The sequence below is a fragment of the Vigna radiata genome, unplaced genomic scaffold (assembly GCF_000741045.1).
Source record: "Vigna radiata var. radiata cultivar VC1973A unplaced genomic scaffold, Vradiata_ver6 scaffold_147, whole genome shotgun sequence".
Lineage (NCBI taxonomy): Eukaryota > Viridiplantae > Streptophyta > Magnoliopsida > Fabales > Fabaceae > Vigna > Vigna radiata.
Genome location: NW_014541973.1, coordinates 617,993 through 641,682, shown reverse-complemented (window position 1 = coordinate 641,682; position 23,690 = coordinate 617,993). Strand labels below are relative to the sequence as shown.

The 23,690-nt window shown below is 36.1% G+C and overlaps 1 protein-coding gene across 7 annotated transcripts in view; it reads right to left on the bottom strand.

Annotated features, from left to right (window-relative positions):
* Positions 1-7,384, bottom strand: part of LOC106778674 (serine carboxypeptidase-like 18) — a 48,808-nt gene extending 41,424 nt beyond the window's left edge. For 2 of the 7 annotated variants that reach the window (XM_014666661.2, XM_022776284.1), the window contains exons 1-3: positions 6,940-7,380; positions 6,078-6,209; positions 4,791-4,933 (exon numbers count right to left, since the gene is read on the bottom strand). In XM_014666661.2, the coding sequence (XP_014522147.1) occupies positions 4,791-4,933; positions 6,078-6,205 (271 nt within the window). In that variant the 5' untranslated portion in view covers positions 6,206-6,209; positions 6,940-7,380. Of the gene's footprint in view, positions 1-4,790; positions 4,934-6,077; positions 6,210-6,939 lie in introns of all 7 variants that reach the window. The other 5 variants (XM_022776287.1, XM_022776286.1, XM_022776285.1 and 2 more) reach the window with 5 other exon arrangements.
* Between the last annotated feature and the right edge of the window lie 16,306 nt (positions 7,385-23,690).

The following is a 23,690-nucleotide window of genomic DNA, read 5'->3' as shown; positions in this document are numbered from 1 at the left end:
ATTGAAAATGAAAGAAAAGTCATTATTACTGGAACCATTTTTCGATCATAAAAAAATCTTCCATTTATGAAAGAAAACCTTCAGTTTCTTAAACCTAATATGGAATAAATATGTAATTTTATTTTTTTTAACGGGTAACGGGTACCCGCGGGCACGAATAGTGTGATACCCGAACCCGACACGTTAACAAGCGGGTATTAAAATACCCGCTACCCGCGGGTAAAAAATACCCGCGAGTACTAAATACCCGTAGCGGATTTTATACCTGCGGACACGAATTTTTTTGCCATCCCTAAAGATGCGTCGACCCGAGTTCTGGGTCGAACAAGTTAACTGTGCCCAAGATCCAGATGAATTAACTTGTGCTTAAGGTCGAGATGAGTCGGCTAAAGGTCGAGATGAGTTAATCCAAGTCGAAGGTCAAGACAAGTCAGTTTAGGTTGTAGGTCGATATGAGTCGATCTAGGGAAAATGTCTTAATGTGTTTGTTAAGCAAAAAGCCAAGATGAGTCAATTGGACCAAAGGTCAAGATGATTCGATTGGAGTTGAAAGTTGAGACAAGTTGTCTTGAATTGAAGGTCAAGCTAAGTCAACTTAACCTAAAGAATAAAATCAAGTTATCCAAGTAGTTTTAAAATAGAATTTTTCCATCAAAGAGAAATTAAATTGCTTTTTTTTTTCAAAAAAGAAAATTGAAATCTAAGATATTTTATTATTTCATTCGAACAAATTATTTAAGAAATGAAGATAATTCAATTGTAAGTTATTCAAACATCATGTATTTCAATTTTTTGAAATTGCTGAAATCTTTATCCAAACACAATGTTAGTGTTTGAGTGAGAGTAGATGGACAATGTACATGATCAAATGGTATTTATGCTTTTTTGAGTGTATTTTGAAGTCTAATGTATATGAGGATGGAAACCTAACAACATTACATAATTGCATGCAAGAAATGGAATGTATAAGAGACACTGGATGATAGTGCAAATGGAAAATGAAAATGGAAAGGACTAAGGGGATTGGGTATTTCCTTACCAAGGTGCACACACCTTAGGGTATGGGTGATTATGACCCTGGTAGATATCTTGAGACTCTTCTTGGAGGTTCTAAGAAGACAAGATGAGATAAAAGTTTTGGGAAAACTCAAGCAAACTCACTCTACTAACAAAAGAACTTCACTTGCAAGTAGGGTTGGGCAAAAAATACTGAATTGTACTATATTATAGTTAATTGTACTATATTATACTAAAAAGAACTGAATCATTTTTACTATAACTTAAATATACTGTTTTATGGTACAATTTTTAAAAACTGAACTTAATAAATTTTTAATTCAGTTAACTGCAGTTAACTGCAGTTAACTGTACTCTCTTACGTTAAAAAATCACTTCGTCCTAAAATAACTATAGTTTTTTTTTTTTAATTTTTTCTCTTATGTAATTATTTACAAGTAAATTTATTAAAAAAAATGTCTACTTTGTTACAAAAGTGAAAAACATTGATTTAATTTATCTTTAAATTTAATTTGTTATATGTTAATTCAAATAAATTAAATTTAACTATTTCATTGTTAACATTCTCTTTTTACACATTCGGTATTAGATGAAGTTCATGTAAATTGTACTAAATATATTAATTTTATTTTCCATTATATTCATATACTTTTTAAACTTGTAGGACCGCATTAGCTTTATCCAGAAATATTTATGGAAGAAAAATAAAAAAAAAAGTTTCTTTTTTCTATAAACTACATGTAATTTATATCTTAAAAATTAATGAGATGAAATTTTACAAACAAATTTATATATAAACTAATTAATTTATTTACTCAGGTGGATTTTTTTTCTTTCAAATAAGAGTATTTTTCCTCTAAAAAAAGTAAAAATAGCATAGTAGTTAAAATTAGTGCAATTTACAATTCAGTTAGTAGTTTAGTTTAGTTTATATTGTAGTTTAGTATAGTTTACAATTCATTTAGTAGTTCAGTTTTGTTTATATTGTAGTTTAGTACAATTTACACTTCAGTTAATAGTTCAGTTCAATTCATATTGTAGTTTAGTACAATTTACAATTCAGTTAGTAGTTCAGTTCAGTTTATATTATAGTTTAGCACAATTTAGTACAGTACAGTTCAGTTCAGTTTGATAAAACAAAAAACAGTTCAATTCAGTTTGTCTGAACTATTTTACAGTTCAGTTCAGTTTATACAAATTAATTTTTAGTTCAGTACAGTTTTTAACAATACAATGTAGTACAGTTCTATTTGCCACCCCTACTTACAAGTTTTCAAACTAAAGTGTATTTTATATTGGCTTAATACCTCCATTGGTCCTCATATTTGTGTGCAAATCTCAGTTTGGTCCTCAAGTTTTAAACTGTCTCAATTAAGTCATAATTTTTGTAAAAATGCACACATTTTACCCTAACCGTTAAGTTGTCTCAAACGACGTTAATTGATGTTGAGATGATTTTTTTATTTTAGGCTTAATCCCTCTCTTGGTCCTTATGTTTATGTGAAAATCTCAGTTCGGTTTTCAAGTTTTGAATTGTCTCAATTGGGTCATGATTTTTGAACTATCGACAACGACGACATTTTTTAGTTTGAGAGGGAGAAAATGTGAGTCGGGGGGTTTGAGGGTTTGAGGGTGGAGGAATGAGTGAAATGTGATCAGTGATTGGAAGGAAAAAGAAAGATCATAGCCACGTGGATTTAATGATTTTAAAACATAAAAAAAAGATTACAGCTCAGTTCAAAGTTAATGTCGTCTCAATACACTTAACGGTTAAGGTAAAATGTTGTAAAATGTTTGCATTTCATAAGGACTTGAGGAAAAAATGTGATAAGTGATTGAAAGGAAAAAGAAAGACCATAACCACGTGGATTTAATGATTTTAAAACATAAAAATAAATTACAGCTCAGTTCAAAGTTAATGTCGTCTCAATACACTTAATGGTTGAGGTAAAATGTTATAAAATGTTTACATTTCATAAGGACTTGAGGAAAGGTGTGATTTTACATGATAGGGAGGTGGTCTTTTATAGCCCATGAGACTTGCAGTCCAAGCCTCTGAGGAGAGTATGAGACTTCTTCTAACACATGCCCTTCTTAGGATTTTTTCTATTCTACCTTAGGTTGGAATTATTCTAAAAATCGAACGAGTTATTCTAACTTATGTTTTTTTTTTTCAAGCTATGTTTTTCATATATGGAAAGCTTTCTTGTAAATTTATTACTTTTTATATACTTTAATTTGTTTTCTTGAGATATCTTCTCCATTTTCTTTTTTAATTGAAAACTTCTTTGTCTGGTTCTCATCAAAGAATTAAAGTTACTTTTTCTTCAACACTTCTTTAAAATTATGTCCATTTTAGAAAAACTATCAGCTTCCTACGACTCTACACTTCAGAGAAATTCAAGTAAAGATACATTGTCCAAAAAATGATAAGTACATCCATGCATCTAACTATTGAAATATGTAATAAAAGAAGAAAAAAAAAACATTTGACATTGCATGGAGTGCATTTAATATATCATTTAGAATCAAACTCAATAGATGTAAGAGAGACATTCAAAAGAGCTAAAATTGTTCAATGTCAAAAATGAATTTGCAATGGATAATTTCTTCATAAGCCTTTATAAATTCATTCAAGAAAGAGAGAGAGACCATGTTGCACAGTGTCAAAACGTTGTTCAATATTTTGCATTAAAAAAAGCTTCTAAAAGAATATTGTTTGTGTTGTCCGTAGCAAACTAGAGAAAAGTGCACAAATCTTGTGTATACGAAGGGACGATATTTCTTTCTAGTGAGCAATGTTGTGATTTATCGATAATCTATTCATATAATTTATTTTATCTTAGGAGTGGTTGTTTGATAAAGGATACTCTATTATTAGTCTAAGAGTTGATTTTTAAGGAAATTTTGGTTAATTCAGAAGTCACTTGTTCAAATAATACTTGGTTAAAATAAAAGTGAATTATTAAAATAATGTTTGAAAAGGGTTAGTCAGAAATGACTACAAATCCAAATAATACTCAAAGAGTTAATTAAGAATGACTATAAATCTAAACAATATTTAAGGAGTTAGTCATACTCGTTTTGTACTTCATAGCATTAGTATATTTAGTAAAACTCAATCTGTTAATTAAGAATTGAACGTAGTTTATAATTATTTGAACCTGTATAAAATACTTTGTATATTTCTCTTTCTTTTTATATCTTCACATTGTATTTTATTATAATTTACACTAACTGAAAAATGAGAGGTATTGTGAGAATACATATTCAAATCACTCTACAAATAAATAAGTTATAAAGTTCCATATCTTGTGTTTCATTATATGCAAAGATTAACTAAGTGATTGTTGTCATAGAAAAATATCATGAGTATTCATTATTAAATAATATTTAAAAAAGATTTAAAAATATAATTAAAATACAATTTAACCCTTTGTTTTATTTTTGTTTTCTTGGTTTTTCACAATTAGACCATATATAACAACGTAACTTTACAAAGTGCTTCCGTTACTAAATGCAGGAAAAATTAAACTAGGTTCAAATTTTTTATTATTTGACACACCTATATTTGTGGCTAATTTATTCCCATCACAAGGTATTATGGCTGGTACAAAAAATTTTAAGAATTAGGTAGGATATTGTCTCTTTTTAAATGTAATTCTTCTAGTGAGTTGAATTTTATTTATTCTTTTCAATAACATGTTTATAAGCTTCTAATTAAGGATTATATTTAAAGAAATGAAATTATTTTTAGTGTAAAGATTACTTACCATTTTCAAAAAAGAACGCTGATAGTGCAGAACAACCTGGTCCTCCAACAAACCATAGTAGCACTGGATCAATGAAGGGGTTTCTTTGAGATTCAACAAATAAGTGAAATATATTTACTCCCTCCTCTCCTACTCCGATGTATCTAAGAATGCAATAAATAATAATTAATTATATATATATATATATATATATATATATATATATATATATATATATATATATATGGTAAATGGTCGAGGACGGGTCGGTTATAATAAATAAATGTCCGGTTATAAAAATACTGAATTACCCATTATACTCGACCAATTTTTATTGGCTCGCATTCTTATTGAACCCGTAATTGTTAACATTAAAGAGATTTTATTAAAGATAATAGAAAATCAAATAATATTTAATTAGAGATACAAAGGAAACTGTTTATGGGTGATCAAATATATATAAAGGGAACTGTTTACGGTCTCAAAAATTACTCCGAAATAATATATATATATATATATAACTTTTATTTTCAAAAACTATACAGCTATATCTGGGTGTGTCAATAATTACTTGAAGCACTTTCTAAATGAATGTAGTATCTTTTCAACTAACCTACAACAATTCAAAAGTAAAATTAGAAAAGAGTAACGACAAAACTTTGTGGATCTCCATCATGGATGGCTAAGACCCGCATACAAATTTAAGCTATTAGCTTTTCTTTTTGTAACAAACAGTTCAATTTGTCTCAAGTTTTTTTTAGATGTGACAAGTTTCCTTAAATAATAATTTTATGACATTTGTATTTAGTAAGATTTTGGCAGTTTCATTTATTAATATTTTTTGGTAGGAAAATTTTGGAGTACACACAAGGAACATCGACCCCAATTGATATCATTATCAATGTTTAAGTATATCATTTTGATTCCGTGGATAGTTTTACGTTTATGTGACGGAAAATATAGGAAAGCATAAGGAATATTCTATGATGATGTGAAATATGTAACATAATACAAAGATGAAGAAATGATATTGTTAAAATACGGAAAACGTTAATATGTTTAATTTTAAGATAATTTATTATTCTGAAATCATTTCACACTTCAAATTAAAAACATCATATTATTGACGTTAGGTAGATATTTAATAAATAATAAAATCTTCAGGGGCCGTTCCCTTAAAATATCTGTGGTTAGGTGTCCGTGAATTTGAAAATAATAAATAAATTAAACGCAATATTTTAATAAAAAATTATTACGAAGGACAAATATAACTAAGTCATCACCGAATGAAGAAGAAACATGACTCACCCAGTTTCAAGCTTGAAAGGAAGGTTGCCCTCATAACCAGGAAGGTTCTTCACAACTGAAGCTGCAGAAGCCATGAGTGGCAAAAGCACTAAAGCAACAAAACTCACACTACCATATCTCAAACTCATTTTCCTACAGACAAAAGTTCATACTCTAAAAGTAAGCAAATTTGATGATGGTAAAAAATAAAATAATCATGAAAAAATTAATAATACTCTTCTCGTCCACTTCTTAAAATATGAGATAATATTATTTTTTATAATTAATGAATTTAATTGCACATGAAGAAAATTTCAATACACGTTTTAAAAAAGATAATACAATAATTGTGATATAAAATAAAAAGAGTTTTCAAAAGTTTGACTATTCAGTAAGACTGGTTGTTTATGCTAATTCTGAAAACATTTTTGAACAAGTAAAAACAAAAAATCTTTATTAATTAAAATTGACATTAACTTACATAAAAAGTTAAAGTAAAATTTTAAAATTATATAAAATAACTTCTAGAAATAAGTTTTATACAACCTAATGTTAATTTATGTAAAAATAGACATATTTTCTTTAACGGAAATGGTAAGGATATAATTTGTCTGAGAAAAAGAAATTCTCAGAAACATGAACTCTTGAAACCAGGGTACATGAACCTCGTTGGTTGAACAAAAATGAAACTAGTATTAATTTGAAAGTCCAAACACAGAAACCATGGAAGGAGCGGAAGAGACCACTGTTCTCCGACGTCAATAATAACCAAGCAGATCATCAATTGCTATCACTCTTTTTTGTTGTTTTCATTTTCAGAATAAAACTGCAAAAATTAACAGCAAAAGTGGAAAACGAGAAGGAGTGTTCAATGGAAACTCACCCGTGTGGAAGATGCTGAAGTTTGTTGACAGCGTAAACGTTGTGGGAGGTCAAGTAGGGGGAAGAAGGAGAGAGAAAGGTAAATTTTTTCAGGTTAAAGCATTACTGCTAGCGGAGATAAAGTGACATGGAAAAAAGATTATATGAGCTGTGAAAGAGCTCTTTTCTCCCTGCACCACCTCACATTTTCATCTGCACCTCTAGTCTTTTTGTAATTTGCTTTTGCCCTTTTGACATAATAGAATCATGACTGGTCAAAAGATTTTTTCTATCTTTGAATTTAAAATTTTGTAATCCTATACTCACTCTTTCACTCTTTCTTATCTCCTCGTTGCGTTTCTATTATCTCTGCTCTCTCGTTTCTATTCTACTATCTCTTGTTGGTTTGGTGTAAAGTCGAGTTACCTAAATCCTTCACAATTTTCTTGCTTGACCATCCGTCTTTCTCGTTCTATTCCTCTTTTTCTCTTCAGCTCTGTTCGGGGTACCTGCCAAAGGTCTTCCGATGCTAAAGTCAGTTAACTGGTTCATTCGGTTTCCAAAGTGCAGTCTTAAATGCACAATAAATGAATCCACTTACCTCGTGCCTTTGACTTCTATTGATAATTTTGGCTATGCGCTTAGGATTAGTATGGTCCTAATTAAGGCCCAATCATAGCCCAACAACCTTAAACCACATTTGTTTTAATTAAATTCATCTTACTTTAATCTTTTCCCACTCTTTGGACTTGACCGTTTGGTCGTCTTCATCTTTGGGTGTCGTCCGCCCAAACCGTCCGGATAACCCCAGTACATCAAGCCCCCAAGCCCTAGACGAATAACCGTCGTAGGATTTTAAAGAGGGTTATGTCGCTTTGCGTTCTCGAGGTTTTGAATTTTGAGCGGGAAAACACGTGGCAGGACGCCATAGGCGGGTAGTCTTGGGTAGCGGGAGAGTCTTTTCAATTTGGGCCCTCCATCGCGCTTTTGTTCAACGGTGGAGATGCGGCTAGCGCTTTCAAAAATTTGGCTATAAAAAGGAGTAATCGAGGGATCATATTTACCTTTACCCTTCTTCTTTTTACTGCAACCGTCTGGTCACACCAACCTCACGTAAATAAATTGCTACCGTTTCCTTATCTTCTTCTACTGGTTCAGCGGGTGGAGATGGGGGGGGGGGGTGTCCTCTAGCGATAGCGGGACTTCTCCTAGCTCGGGGTCATCGTCCCGGGTCAATAGGTCGGACGAGGCGAGGGCGTCTCTTGGGTCTTCGGAACCCAGCGCCGACCGGATAGTATACGGGGCGTCCCTGTTTCTCTTGGAAGGCGGGGTTGAGGTGGATGCCATGAAGGTGGAACCCGTCGGCGGGTGGCCAACTATAGGCGGATACGAATGGGCGTCGCATGACGTGAGGTCCTATGAATCCAAGTACAAGAGTCGGGATGACCTGTTGGGATGGGCTAACCAATTGTTCTTGGCTCGCGATGAGGCAGACGCTCAGCTTTTCCGCTTGAGTGTGAGTTACCCCAACGAGTGAGTTTTCCATGGAAAGGGGGCGAGCATCGAAGACTTCTTTATATATACTTACCTGTTCGCCCATATGTTCGTACACGTGCCCTTCACCCGCTTTCAGGCAGCCGTTCTAAGGAAGATGAACGTCGCCCCTTCGCAATTACATCCGAACACGTCGCCCCTTCGCAATTACATCCGAACGGGTGGGCTTGCATTTAGAAGTTTATAGTGATGTGCTCGACCTTGGGTATCGTGTCGTCCGTCTCGGTGTTCTTCCACTATTATCATGTTTGGCCACTTGCCAAGAGGGGTTGGGTTTCGTTAACGCCTGTCCAGGATTGTTGTTTATTTAAACCTTATTCGGAGTCCTTCAAGGATTTCAAGACTAAATATTTCAAAATAATAATAAAGGAAGGCGGTCGTAGCCAATTTTGTGATGTAGCGGGTGAACCCTTATTCCCTTATTATTGGACCGAGGACCCCGTCAGCGTGTCGACCGACAACATGACCCCTGTTGAAGTCGAGGCTGTTAAAACCATCAATGACCTTCCCTGCCATCTTCACACCCGTAAATTGGTGGACTGCCTCTGCCACGAGGATTTTACTAATGTGGCATTCGGTACAATATTAGTATTTGTCCGCGTGTTTTTTTTATATTAACTTAGCTAAATTCTTGTCTTCTCCGCAGGTGCCATGTCGTTCCTAGCCCCCCACAAGACAACTTATGTTCCTCCCTCTCGTAAGAGGGATCCACGACCGACCGGTGGTAACCGAGAAACTCCTGCGGTGTAGTCTCAAATGAAGTCGGCACTGGTAAAGGTCAGCCCCATGTGCCCCCGGTCGTCATTCCTACTCTGGTAGTAAACGTGGAATCTTCAGGCACTGTCGCAGCTGCTTCTACTCGAGCACCGACTGATCCCCCCGTTCTTCTAAGAAGAAACGAAAATCTAAGGAGGGGGAGAAGTCTTCTTCCAAGAAGAGTATGTTGAGATTTTTGACAACACAAACTCTATATCGATCTAGTTTTTGATGATGACAACACAATGCTTAATAACAACACACATTTGTTGCATTACATGTTCTTATTCTGAATTGATTGTCATATCTGCTGAACATGTTTTGATGTACTGTGATGTATGTTCCTATGTTGAATGTGTGATATATTTGTGGAACATGCTTGTATGATAATGTGTAGTAAAATAGCTTTGATAACAGTACACATTTTATGCACATTTTTTGGAAGTGAAAAATCATGAGCACGTTTATGAACTTATAATTGTGTGACAAAGTTCTAGTCCAGTCGAATACATCTGTAATGGATTCGACTATTCTAAAACCTTTGTACAGATTTTGAGAATCAATGCTCTGTGACGTTTTGGATAGAAAAGAATTTCAAAATGTTTTTACATGTGTTAGTCGACTTTGTTGAGTGTACATTCGACTGTATCTTTGATCTGTTTTGGAATTCTGTTATGCTTACACGCTCCAACGGCTATATTTTTAAAAGTTAGTTAAGCATTGATGACTTGGTCAATTGTAATGAATGTGTGTTGATTTTTGTTGACTGAGAGCCTTTATGTTGACTGTCTGTTATAACTGTAATAATACAGTCGATTGAATTAGTAGGCTATTCGACTGAGAAACAATCTGACTGACAGAAAACTATAAATAGACTGAACACGATTTGTTCAGAAGACTTTTGATACTCTGACATTTTCATTTCTTGTTTCAGATTGAATTCTCTGTGTTAATAGCTCCAAGAATTCTCCAAGAAGACGATGGTGATCTATCTTGAGAGAGATTCAAAGGGAGGAGTCTTATGCGTTGACTGTTTGATCATAATCTCCACAAAGAAGGTGCTTCTTGTTTGATCATTGAAGGCTTGGCATCCTGTGAAGACTGCTACGTTGATTGAAGGCTTGGCATCCTTTGAAGTCTGTTGTGTTAAGGCTTGGCATCCTGTGAAGAGTGTTGGTTACACGTTGAGGATTGTTCGACGTGGGTGTTCAGATTGCATAAGAGGGGATTCTTACTGTAGTTCTGGTTTTTGTTGTGCAGCTATTGATGGGTGTCGCACCCCATGCAAATTTGATTACATAATAAGAATGCAGTATAGACTAGGAAGTGACTCCTAGGTCGTCTCTCAAGGACCAAACTGTGGTTCGAGAATCAGGTTAAACACACATAGTGGGAGGGGGGTTTTGAAAGTGTTCTTGCAAGGAAAACTAAATTAAATTAAAACTAGAAATTAAATACAAGCAAATATAATTGAAAACATTAAAATAACTGAATAAAGCATGAAGACTGAACGGTCCTACAGATGACCGAACGGTTCTACATTGAGACCGAACGATCTCTAAAGCAAGTGGAGAAATTGGAAAAGCAGGAAGGTAAAGAAACCAAAAAGAATAAACACCATAGTGAACTGAAACAATAAACTGAACATAACGAACAACTTAGTGAAAAGGTAAATAGTAAATCAGCAAAGTGAGATAAGCATGGAGCTCTACATTCAGTCGTAACCTTCCATTACTTTAATTTTAGTGTGCTATTAAAAACAAATGAAAGCTCTCCTCCCTAGGGTGGCGGCTCTGCAGCATTTATAAATGAAAATCCATGACCTAGTGCACATGGGCCGTGACATGTTAGCTTAAGCAACTGTACATTGCTCAATAGATTAAGCCCGCTAGACATGTGCTCTCTCTCTTGATGTACGTGGAGGCTGCCTTTTCTCTTTTTGAACAAAGTTGGATGGGGTGTTGCTACTTTGCTGGACCATATATTTGCTCCTTGGGCCATGTAATAGGTTGACATGCTGCAACCAAATGCGTGTGTTGATTTCTTCCTGAAGTTGCTGGATGCTTCTCTTCCAAGCTAGACTGTGGGCTACTCCCACTCCATAGTGTTGCTGGACATCTCCATTGTGGGTCGTGACAACACTTGTGTTTCTGCTGGACGTTGTTGTGTAAACCAATGCACCTCCATTCCTTTGGGTCGTGGTCTTGTTTGATTTTTATTCAAGCAGTTGGACCGTGGAGTTGAGCAGCTGGATGAATGCATGTTGGACGTGGGCTTGCAGGATGTGTGCTATTGCTTTGATTAAATATAGTGTGCCCTCTTTATCAGCAAAACATCATCATTTGCACCTTCCAAGATGTTTCCATATAAAGGCCGCTGCTGCTTGCATGGAAATGGGTTGCGTTTCCTTTCTTTTGGTGGCAGCTGCACTCTCATGCTTGGGCCAGCTCATGCAAAGCTAATGAATGTTATTTTTTTCTCAAAAACTTTAGTCCCAAGCCGTGGCATCCAATTCTTCTCCCACGTGGGCCGGTGCTTTATTTTTTTCCTTCTATTTTTTCTAGAAAATGTTGTCACACCCTTTTCTTTATTTATGGGCCGTGAGCATGCATTCATCCAATCAACACCTCTTCATTAATTGCTAAAGTCGTGACACACTTCTTTTTGCTTGATGCCGCCCCTCTTCTCATAAGCCCAAGGAATAAAATGACCATAGTGCCCTCCTTCTTGAGCAAACTTGTTTTGTGGAGAGTCTTGAATTGTGTGACAACTCTCAATATGTCCCAAATTGTATTTCCAAAATTTTCCCTGAAAATAATAATGCAATTAATTAGCTCAGAAAATTCAAATTAATTAAAATTAGAATTTCCGGTCAAATTAAGCACTATTAGCAAAAACAGGAAAATACTGGACATTTAAGCACAATTCCCTGATTAATTCTAGCACAATAAACTAAGTGAAATCAATAAAATATCGACTCATCAAAATAGACCACACTTAGTCTTTTGCACTCTTGGGCAAAATCAAGACGCGTATCAGGGAATAGTTCAAAGGACATCAGGGAATTGACACAGACTTAGCACATGGAAAACAAAGACTCACAAGGAAGGGAAACAAAATTACACAATCCTCAAGAAATCTGGACAAAGAAAGGAAGTAAACAGTATCCAACACAGAATCAGAGAAAGCAGATACTCATGAAGTCATCCAAGCATTTCAAGACATGACAGAATGATCAATCAACTCAAGAGGTGAATCAAAAGCAACAGAACCTCACAGATGCACTCAAAACATATGCATGCTCAAATCAAAAGGTCTTTTATGGATGCCATGGGGCCAAGGACGAGAGAGGATAAATATAGATAAGAAGCTACAAACCAAAAGGAATAAAGGAGCAATGGGGAACAAGTGTAACACATTCAAACACACCCAAAACCTCTAATTCAATCCTCTTCTTGACTCCATTATTCACACATTTTTTTTTTAATTTTCTCATTTTTCTATATTTTTTTCTCTTTTTTTTTTCATCTTGTCTCTTTTCTTTTCTCTCTATTTAGAACACAATTGCAAGAGACAAGATACACATCATATTCACAAAAACAAAAATAAGAAGAGGAACCAACAAGCCAATTTATCTGAATTCCTAGGGAGACCACACTTGTTCCCAAAACACTTCCAAAGCTCCAAAATTCCCTAAGGTTAAGGTAATCATGGTTTTTCACTTAGGGCAAGTGTATGAGCTTCAAAACAAAGAAATGGGGAAAGCATAGGCTCAAAAAAGGGGTTATCAAAGGATTAAAACAAGGTAGGCTCATCTAGCTAGAGAGGCTCAACAACAAAATTGCCTTTATCACTTCCAAACATTCATATCAATCAAGAATCATCAACAAGAGTCAAGCCAAGGCATATGCGCAAGCAATCAAGAGACATATCACACACAAGAAAGAATATCAAGTGGCTCAAATCTCACACAAGGTAATTGTTAACAAATTGACAAGCGTACCAAATCGTTCCAAGTAATATAATTGGTAAAACCCAATATCGTTCTTCCCAAGAGACTCGAAAGGCCTTATCGTTCGTGTGAATTAAAATCGTAAGACTTGAAAATAAAAATTAATTGAGTGGATGCAAGAATGCAAAATAAACATGCAAAAGTATTTGATCAATTGACGAGAAGAAAACTATGGATGAATGGAGTTGTTGGGGGTTTACAATTTCATCTTATCCGCTCTCTCTTATTTACTCCTCTTGTTTAAATTGCTTGATTATCTAATTGTTATGCAACTTTCTTGGCCTACCCTTAACCCGATCCCTCGGCGAAAAGAGCCTATTACTAATTACTGGCTTGCTATCCCTAGCCTCCCCTAGCAATTAATAATGCATTATAGAACAGAAGCGGAAACAATTGATCGTCCTACCGCTATCCCTAGGTGGTATTGCTTAATCAAGGAATTACTCACCAGTTCATGACATTACTGTACGTCCCCGTATCAATAAAGACAAACAACAATTATCGAATGAGTTAAACAATAAAAGCTTTAAGCACAGATGAGAACCCAACAATTAATAACCAACGCATATGAAAATCATATAAATAAACAAGAGTTTCAATAAAAGAGAGTATCAAAAGATTACATTGTTTCCCCAACAACAATAGGGTTTAGTTCACCATTGTCATGGTGAATCTAGATGAAAAATGGATGAAGAATTGAAATGCAAACCCTAGATAAGATGACAAGGAGCCTAAGCATCCAAGAGATCCTCTCCAGAGAGTGAAATTAGGTCTGGCCGCCCTCTTCTGTCAAAAGAATGAGATTGAAATCGCAACAGGGCTATTTATAGGTGAGAAGTGTTACAGAAAACAGGCTCAAGCCCAGCAGACAACCGCCCGACGTCACACTTATGCCGCCCGGCGGTTTCCCTCAAGCCGCGCCACCACCCGATGGCAGGGGTCTACCGCCCGACGGTTTGCCTCTAATCGCAAATCCGCCCAACGTCCATGCCTGGTGCCATCTCCTCACGTTGGACCGCCCAGCGGTGTAATTTGCCGCCGGGCGGTTTCTCGACTCTTCATTTCTTCATTTTTCTTCACTTTTATTGAGTTTAAGACCTTCATCTTCAACTCCATTCTTCACTTTCTCAAAAATGCTACAAAACAATGCAAAAGAAGCATAATATCGCTAAAAACAGCTTTTGACTCTCTACTGACTCATTTATTGAGTTTTGCTTGATTCTAATCTCATTCTAAGTAGTAAAGGGAGTAATTTTGGTCTAAAATGACATATGAAAATAACATTTTTTCAACCTTTATCAGTAATTCTGTCACAATCAATTCAACCTCTCAAACATCATAATCATCTTCCAAGCAGAGAAAAGCAAGGATTTCAAACAATCAGAGTATCAATGAAGTGAAGGAAAAACTGACAACCTAAACAAAGTCCAGAAATCAAGAGAAACATGCATAACTGTACACAAGAGAAAACAAAAGCTACCTAGAAAGCAAAAAATTTAACGCAAAAAACAGAAACTAATCAAAGAAAAATCAAAATCTCCCTCAATAGACCACACTTAAACTACACAATGTCCTCAGTGTGTCACAATCATCAGATCATGAATCAGAACAATCAACAGATCATGGACAAGTGCAATAAAAGCGGGAAAGGGAGGAGAAGGGAAAAGAAGACTCCCTTGATCATGGTGGCAGTTGCAAAATTTGGACTTTCAGGGAGATCTCTTCCACCATCGGATTCAACAAGGAGGTGTTGAGGAAGAACTGCTTCATCCTCTAGATTTGATCGAGCAGGGAGATATCCTCCACAACTGGATCTAAGAAGCAGTGATTATTGATGAGCGGGTTCAGCTGGTGCCCATTGATATTCAAGCTTTTGTGTACACTGGAAACCTTGTCTTCCACCATGGGTGTGTGTTGATCAAACTCATGTCTACCTCCTACAAAATGGTTAGTACAATGTGGCTCGACAAAAATAACATGCAGAGGTATAACACCCAATCCCATTGTAACAGGATAAACCCCAAATATACCCTCAGAACATGAATCAATTTCAGAAATAGAAACAATATCAATCACAGGTTCAGATTCATGTTCAGTGCATGGAGAACAAACATTCAGATGTGATAACACAAAGTGGTTCTCATCATGCAAAGAGGGGGAATGAAAATCATGCTCATCAACAATACAATCATCAATAACATACCTATCAACAAAATGATCATCAACAACAGAATCAATCTTAGGTATGCTTACCTCCACTTCCCTGGATGTGGTTAAAGTGGTGGAAGATGACAGTGGTCTACTTATCTCAAAGGTGTTGCTCATATCTGCCTGTTCCTCCAATTCTTCATCAATCTCCTCAAGTGCAAGAGTGAGGGTATAGGAGGGTGGGAAAGTAGATGGCGCGGTAGTAAGCTCATTACTCTGCTCCCCATCTCCTATGTGAATGGCACCAACATCATCTTGAAGTTGAACAACTTGAAACAATGATTCCTCTGAAACATAAGACTGTTCCTCAGTGAGCTGAGTGACCATCTGTCACACCTGATTGCTCAAACTCTGAATATAAGCTATAAATTCCTGCTGAAACTCCAAGTTCTCCTGCTGAAACTGCTGAAACTGAGCTCTGGTTTCTTGCTGAAATTACATATTCTGCATGGCCATCTACCTAAGTAACTCCTCCAATGTAGGCTTAGAATCATATTGAACAGGGAAGAATTCATCCAAGAACATATGCTTAAGATCTTCCTAAGAAGTGATGGATCCTGGAGGAAGACAATTCAACCAATCACCTGCTGCTCCTTGTAGTGAGTGCGGGAATGCTTTTAGAAACCTATGATCATCTCGGGCATGTGGAGGCTTCATTGAAGAGCAAATGGTGTGGAACTCCTCCAAATGTCTATGTGGGCATTCACCTGCAAAACCATGAAACTTAGGCAGCTAATGAATCAGTCCAGAAGTGAGAACGCAATGAACATCATCCTCACTAAGTGAAGCTGGCTCCCAAGGAGCACTCTCAAGAATGGGAGGATGAGTCATATTGTTCTCAACATAGAAATCATTAAAATATGCATGAGAAGCAATATCAGAGTTAGATGCAGAAGGAGAATTATAATCATAGGCACTGGTAGAGTAAGCATTATTCACACAACCAAAATAGGTAGACATGTAGAAGAAAGGGGGGAAAGGAAGAATGCAGTAAAAATATGCAACTACAGCTATTTAAATGCAACACACATGATAACACACACAAGACAGAACAACACACTCAATACACAAGACAAAACACAACACACACTAACACAACAAAGACCTAGAACCAAACCGTTGGTCCCCGGCAACGGTGCCAAAATTTGATGGGTGTGAATGCAGTATAGACTAGGAAGTGACTCCTAGGTCGTCTCTCAAGGACCAAACTGTGGTTCGAGAATCAGGTTAAACACACACAATGGGGGGGGTTGAAAGTGTTCTTGCAAGGAAAACTAAATTAAATTAAAACTAGAAATTAAATACAAGTAAACATAATCGAAAAGATTAAAATAATTGAACAAAGCATGAAGATTGAACGACCCTACAGATGACCAAACAGTTTTACATTGAGACCGAACGATCTCTAAAGCAAGTGGAGAAATTGGAAAAGCAGGAAGATAAAGAAACCGAACAGAATAAACACCATAGTGAACTGAAACAATAAACTGAACGTAACAAACAACTTAGTGAACTAAAAAAGTAAACTAAACAATGCAAAAGATAAATATCCAAATGCAATTAAAGCTATTAAAAATGCAATGCTTAAGCTAAACATTTAAGTGCACACTACAATAATCTAGATGAAACACATAAACAACACTAAATAAATAAATAAAACAAAACCGTTAACTAAAAAGCAATAATTGAGCAAGGTGCTTCCAAGATAAATCCTAGCATCGTGCACCTACACCTAACTCCATCCTATGAACTTTATTCTCAAAATAAAAGGAAAAGAAAAATGCTACGCATACACCTACCAACAACGTCCCATCATCACCTCCTAATAGCGCTGGATGCAACAAATTGAAAATAAAATGAGTTGGAATAATGATACAATCAAAGGTGTTGGGACTAATTTTTAAGACTAACAAGCTGACAGTGACAGTATTTTCACCATGAAAGCAGCGCTTCCAATTCTAAAAGCTGGATGTGGCAACAAGAATGACTGAAGGTTAAATCAAAGAGTGCACAAAACCAAATGAAAAGGTAAATAGTAAATCAGCAAAATGAGATAAGTATGGAGCTCTACATTCAGCCGTAACCTTCCATTACTTTAATTTCCGTGTGCTATTAAAAACAAATGAAAGCTCTCCTCCCTAGGGTGGCGGCTCTACAGCATTTATAAATGAAAATCCATGACCTAGTGCACATGGGTCGTGACATGCTAGCTTAAGCAGCTGTACATTGCTCAATATATTAAGCCCGCTAGACATGTGCTCTCTTTCTTGATGTACGTGGAGGCTGCCTTTTCTCTGTTTGAACAACGTTGGATGGGGTGCTGCTACTTTGTTGGACCATGTATTTGCTCCTTGGGCCATGTAATAGGTTGACATGCTGCAGCCAAATGCGTGTGTTGATTTCTTGCCGAAGCTGCTGGATGCTTCTCTTCCAGGCTAGACTGTGAGCTGCTCCCACTGCATAGTGTTGCTGGACATCTCCATTGTGGGCCGTGACAACACTTGCATTTCTGCTGAACGCTACCATGTAAACCAATGCACCTTCATTCCTTTGGGCCGTGGTCTTGTTTGATTTTTATTCAAGCAGTTGGACGGTTGAGTTGAGCAGCTGGATGAATGCGTGTTGGACGTGGGCTCTGCAGGACGTGATTTGTTGCTTTGATTAAATATAGTGTGCCCTCTTTATCAGCAAAACATCATCATTTGCTGTGTAAACCAATGCGCCTTCATTCCTTTGGGCCGTGGTCTTGTTTGATTTTTATTCAAGCAGCTGGACCGTGGAGTTGAGCAACTAGAGGAATGCGTGTTGGATGTGGGCTCTGTAGGACGTGTGTTGTTGCTTTGATTAAATATAGTGTGCCCTCTTTATCAGCAAAACATCATCATTTGCACTTTCCAAGATGTTTCCATATAAAGGCCACTGTTGCTTGCATGGAAATGGGCTGCGTTTCCTTTCTTTTGGTGGCAGCTGCACTCTCATGCTTGGGCCAGCTCATGCAAAGCTAATGAATTTTATTTTTTTCTCAAAAACTTTAGTCCCAAGCCGTGGCATCCAATTCTTCTCCCATATGGGCCGATGCTCTATTTTTTTCCTTCTATTTTTTCTAGAAAATGCTGTCACACCCTTTTCTTTATTTATGGGCCGTGAGCATGCATTCAGCCAATTAGCACCTCTTCATTAATTGCTAAAGTCGTGACACACTTCTTTTTGCTTGATGTCGCACCTCTTCATCAGCTATATTTTGGTTTTGGGTTGGAGAGGAGATTAATATTTTTGCGTGAGGCTTCTATAAATTCCTTGTTGTAAAAACTGCAACCATTATAGTGCATTTGCTTCCTAGGTTGGAAGGATACTAGATGTAGGCATTGTTGGCCGAACCAGTATAAAAACCAGTGTTTGATTTTCTCTATCCCTGCACTCTTTATTTCAGTCGACTATATCTGTTACGCAGTCAACTACGTTTTTCCGCTGCATAGAAATTTTCATTACTTGCATTTCAAGAAAGATAAAAAAGCTTCATACTTTTGTTTCAAGATTGCGAAAAGATTTTGTTTTTGAACTATCACCAATTCACCCCCCTCTTGGTGTAAAACGAAGCCTACCTGTTTCCTAACAATTGGTACCAGAGCTGGTTTTCATAAGATATTTGAAAATTTAGTCGACTCTATTTTTATCTTATTCGACTATAAAACCTGGGGATGACTTCCTGTTTTCAAAATTTTGGTGAAGGTGCTTCAACAAACAGACCACCTCTATTTGCTGGTGAAATTTATCCTTTTTGGAAAATTCGTATGCAAATCTTTCTTGAATCGCAAGATAAGGGAATTTTGTATGCCACTTTGAATGGTCCATATGTGCCTACAAAACCTTTTACTGAGCGGACTGCTGATGAAAATAGAAAAGCTCAGTATGATGTTAAAGATAGAAATATAATTGCCTCTACACTGACTATTGATGAATTTTTCAGGATATCTTAATACAAATCTGCAAAGGAAATGTGGGATGTCTTAGAGGTAACCCATGAAGGCAAAAGAGCCAGAAAGAACTCATTGATACAGGAGTATGAATTGTTTAGAATGAAGGCTGGAGAAAACATCTATGATGTGTAGAAATGATTCACTCACATTGTAGATCATCTAATGGCTCTTGGCAAGGCGTTTGATAAGGAGGAGATCAACATCAAGATTTTGAAAAGTCTGAACAGGAATTGGCAACCAAAAGTCACTACAATCTCTGAATCCAAAGATCTTACAACTATGAACATGGCTACCTTGTTTGTCAAGTTATGGGAACATGAGTTGGAACTTGGTAGATTGAAGGATGAAGAGGAGATTGAAGAAAAGAAGTCCATTGCTCACAGAAACAGATATGGACGAAAAAGAATTGATGACCTTGATGGTAAGAAAGTTTAGTCGACTTATGCAAAATGATAGTCAACTGTCTAACCATGCAGGTCAAAACAAAAAGAAGAGCTTCAGTACAAATGTTGTCCAGTGCTATGAATGTGGAAAAGAAGGTCATATCAAGCCTGATTGTCCTGAGTTACAACCGAAGCAAAAAGGAAAGAAAAGATTCCCTCAAGGCAGAAATATGAGAAGAAAATGAGCCTACATTGCATGGGAGAACTCAGATTTTGAGAAATCAAGTGATGAAGATTCTGATTAAGAGGAGGAATCAAATTTGTTCTATATGATAGGTGTAACATGGGACGACTATGACAGTGATGCAGACATATCGAATGAACCAGTGGAAGTCAAGTATGATCTACTGCAAGATGATTTTAAAGAATTATATGCTGAAGCTATGTGACTGCAACATAAGGTAAATCGACTAAGCTCTGAAAGAAGAGACTTTGAGAATAGAATTAATAACCTGGTTTCAGAAAATGAGAAATTAGAAAAAGAACTGAATGAAGCTTTGTTATCTGCTAAGGATGTTGAAATTAAAACTGTTACAGTAGAAAAAGATTGTGAAAATTGTCTTGCTCATATTGAAAGGATAAATTACTTGATTAGCACACTACTTAAGTTTACTCAAGGTAGAGACAATTTAGATGTTTTGTTAAACTCATCTGGAAGAATTATTAATAGGCAAGGAATTGGTTACAAAGCTGAATCTAACAGAACCAATACTAGGAAATTCACTGAGTTAAGCAAACCTGCTAGAAATGCATGTTTTTATTGCAATTGTGTTGGTCACACTGTTAGAAACTGTTATTACAGAAATGTTGCAGTTCTTAAAGGATTATGTGTTTGGATACCAAAGGAACACGTAACAAGAACTAACAATCAAGGACCCAAACTCAAATGGGTACCAGCAACCAAAACTTAATTGTTTTGCAGGATACACAGCTGATGCAGAGTGATCTCAAGGATGAATCAACTATGGAATACTTCAAAAATCTTGAGTATCTACAACTGGTAAAACTGTATCTATCTGCTGCATCATGCTCATATTGATTGATTGTTGTTGTATGATTGTTTGCGTTGTATGCTTAACTGTTTGATTGATTGAATTTGTTTGAAAAATGATTTTATTGAGTCTAAGTCGACTCCAATATTAATTCAATCGATTGTGTCATATGATTGTGTGCAAAACTCTGTTTTCTAAACGTTAAAATTTAAACATAGGTTTTATCAATAATCTTTGAAGCTTCTTTCTTCTTAAAAACACCACTATCCTTGTGGAAAATCGTTCATTATCTTTGACTGAGAAAGAAAGTTTAGTGAACTCTCATGGCTTCCTCAAGTCGCTCCATATCAAGAAGCATAAGAGGAAATGAATCTGAATCCAGAATGCCTGATCCAACTAGATGGATTAGTGACGAAGCAACTCGGGAAAGATTCCTTGGTGCAATTACAAAGACTATAGTCTCTCCTATGAGCATTAAACTGAATCTGTTCGAAAAGGAAGGATTCATGTTTCCTGAGTGGATAAAGAGACAAGGATTGTCATTACTTGTGCAACTAAAGGGATGGTGGTACCCTGACCTTGTGAAAGTATTTTACCACAACTTGAGGATAATTGATGATAATATTTGTTCAAGGGTAAAAGGAGTTGATATTGTAATTGATGACTTCTTATGGAACATGACGGTAAATCTACCTTCAGAAGGAGGTATGTCTCATCTATCCTCTGCTCAAACCAATATCTGAATCAACAAGAGGAGAATATATAAAGACTGGTTGAGATTTCCTGGAAGATATTGATAAAGGTTGAAAAACAGTTATTTTCATATGTCATTTTAGACCAAATTACTCCCTTTACAGCTTAGAATGAGCTTGGAATCAAGCAAAACTCAATAAATGAGTCAGTAGAGAGTCAAAAGCTGTGTTTAGCGATATTATGCTTGTTTTGCATTGTTTTGTAGCATTTTTGAGAAAGTGAAGAATGGAGTTAAAGATGAAGATCCTAGACTCAAGAAAAGTGAAGAAAAATGAAGAAATGAACAGTCGAGAAACCGCCCGGCGACAAATTACACTGTTGGGCGGTCCAACGCGAGGAGATGGCACCAAGCGTGAACGCTGGGCGGATTTGCGATTAGAGGCAAACCGCCGGGCGATAGACCCTTGCCGGGCGGTGGCACGGCTTGAGGGAAATCGCCGGGCGGCATAACTGTGACGCCGGGCGGTTGTCTGCTGGGCTTGGGCCTGTTTTCTGTGACGCTCCTCAGCTATAAATGGCCCTATTGCGATTTCATTCTCATTCTTTTGACAGAAGAGGGCGGCCAGACCTACTTTCACTCTCTGGAGAGGATCTCTTGGATGCTTAGGCTCCATTTCTTCTTATGTAGGGTTTGCTTTTCCATTCTTCATCCATTTTTCATCTAGTTTCACCATGACAATGGTGAACTAAACCCTATTTTTGTTGGGGGAAACAATGTAATCTTTTGATACTCTCTTTTATTGAAACTCTTGTTTAATTATATGATTTTCATATGCGTTGATTATTAATTGTTGGGTTCTCATCTGTGCTTAAAGCTTTTATCGTTTAACTCATTCGATAACTGTTATCTGTCTTTATTGATACAGGGACGTACAGTAATGTCATGAACTAGTGAGTGATTCTGTGATTAAGCAATACCACCTAGGGATAGGGGCAGGACGATTAATTGTTTCCGCTTCTGTTCTATAATGCATAATTAATTGCTAGGGGAGGCTAGGGATAACAAGCCACTAATTAGTAATAGGCTCTTTTCGCCAAGGGATCAGGTTAAGGGTAGGCCAAGAAAGTTGCATAACAATTAGATAGTCAAGCAATTTAAACAAGAGGAGTAAATAAGAGAGAGCGGATAAGATGAAATTGTAAACCCCCAACAACTCCATTCATCCATAGTTTTCTTCTCGTCAATTGAATCAAACACATTTGCATGTTTATTTTGTGTCTTTGCATTCTCACCAATTAATTTTTCTTTACAAGTCTTACGATTTTAATTCACACGAACGATAAGGCCTTTCGAGTCTCTTGGGAAGAACAATATTGGGTTTTTAGCAATTATATTACTTGGAACGATTTGGTACGCTTGCCAATTTGTCAATAAATATTCAACTGAAAAATTCTATACACATGAAGGTCTAAGAAAAGAAGAAAAACTATTGGATGTTCTTCTTGCTCGAATCATATTACCAGGAAGAGTTAAAACTGACAGGATGACAAGTGAAGACATTTATCTTCTTCATGCTATCAAAAATAACATTCCAACCAACTGGTTAGAAGTTGTGAAAAATCATATGAAACTAGTTGCCTTAAACAAATAATGGTATCTTCCAGAGGCAGTATTAGTAAGCAAGGTATTGGAACTTCAAGGAGTACATGTTGAAAATGAGCAGAAATGCCTGTGGGGTCCAACAAATACATTTGATCTTGACTTTGCTGTATCTCTGGGGATTATGAAAACCATTAATGGATGGAATTTCATGGGAGAAGAAGCTGAGTACAGTTCCAAAAGCAACTATGCAAATATGATGAATCAAGCAACATGACATCAGAATGAAAATACTCCTGATGAGAGTTTCACTGATTCTTTCTAACCTCATCCAAAGTAATGAAAGAATTGTCATATTTCTGTTTATCCTATAGTGTTTTGAGTCTTAGGCTATGTTTTCATTTTGTGTTTGGCATATAATGCCATCTTTTGCTGTTTTCCTTTTGTATTTCCTTGTTTCGATTCCATCACTGTAATATCATTTTATTCAAGGAAATGAAATTAGTTGTTTTGAATCAATCCAATTACCTTTAATCTG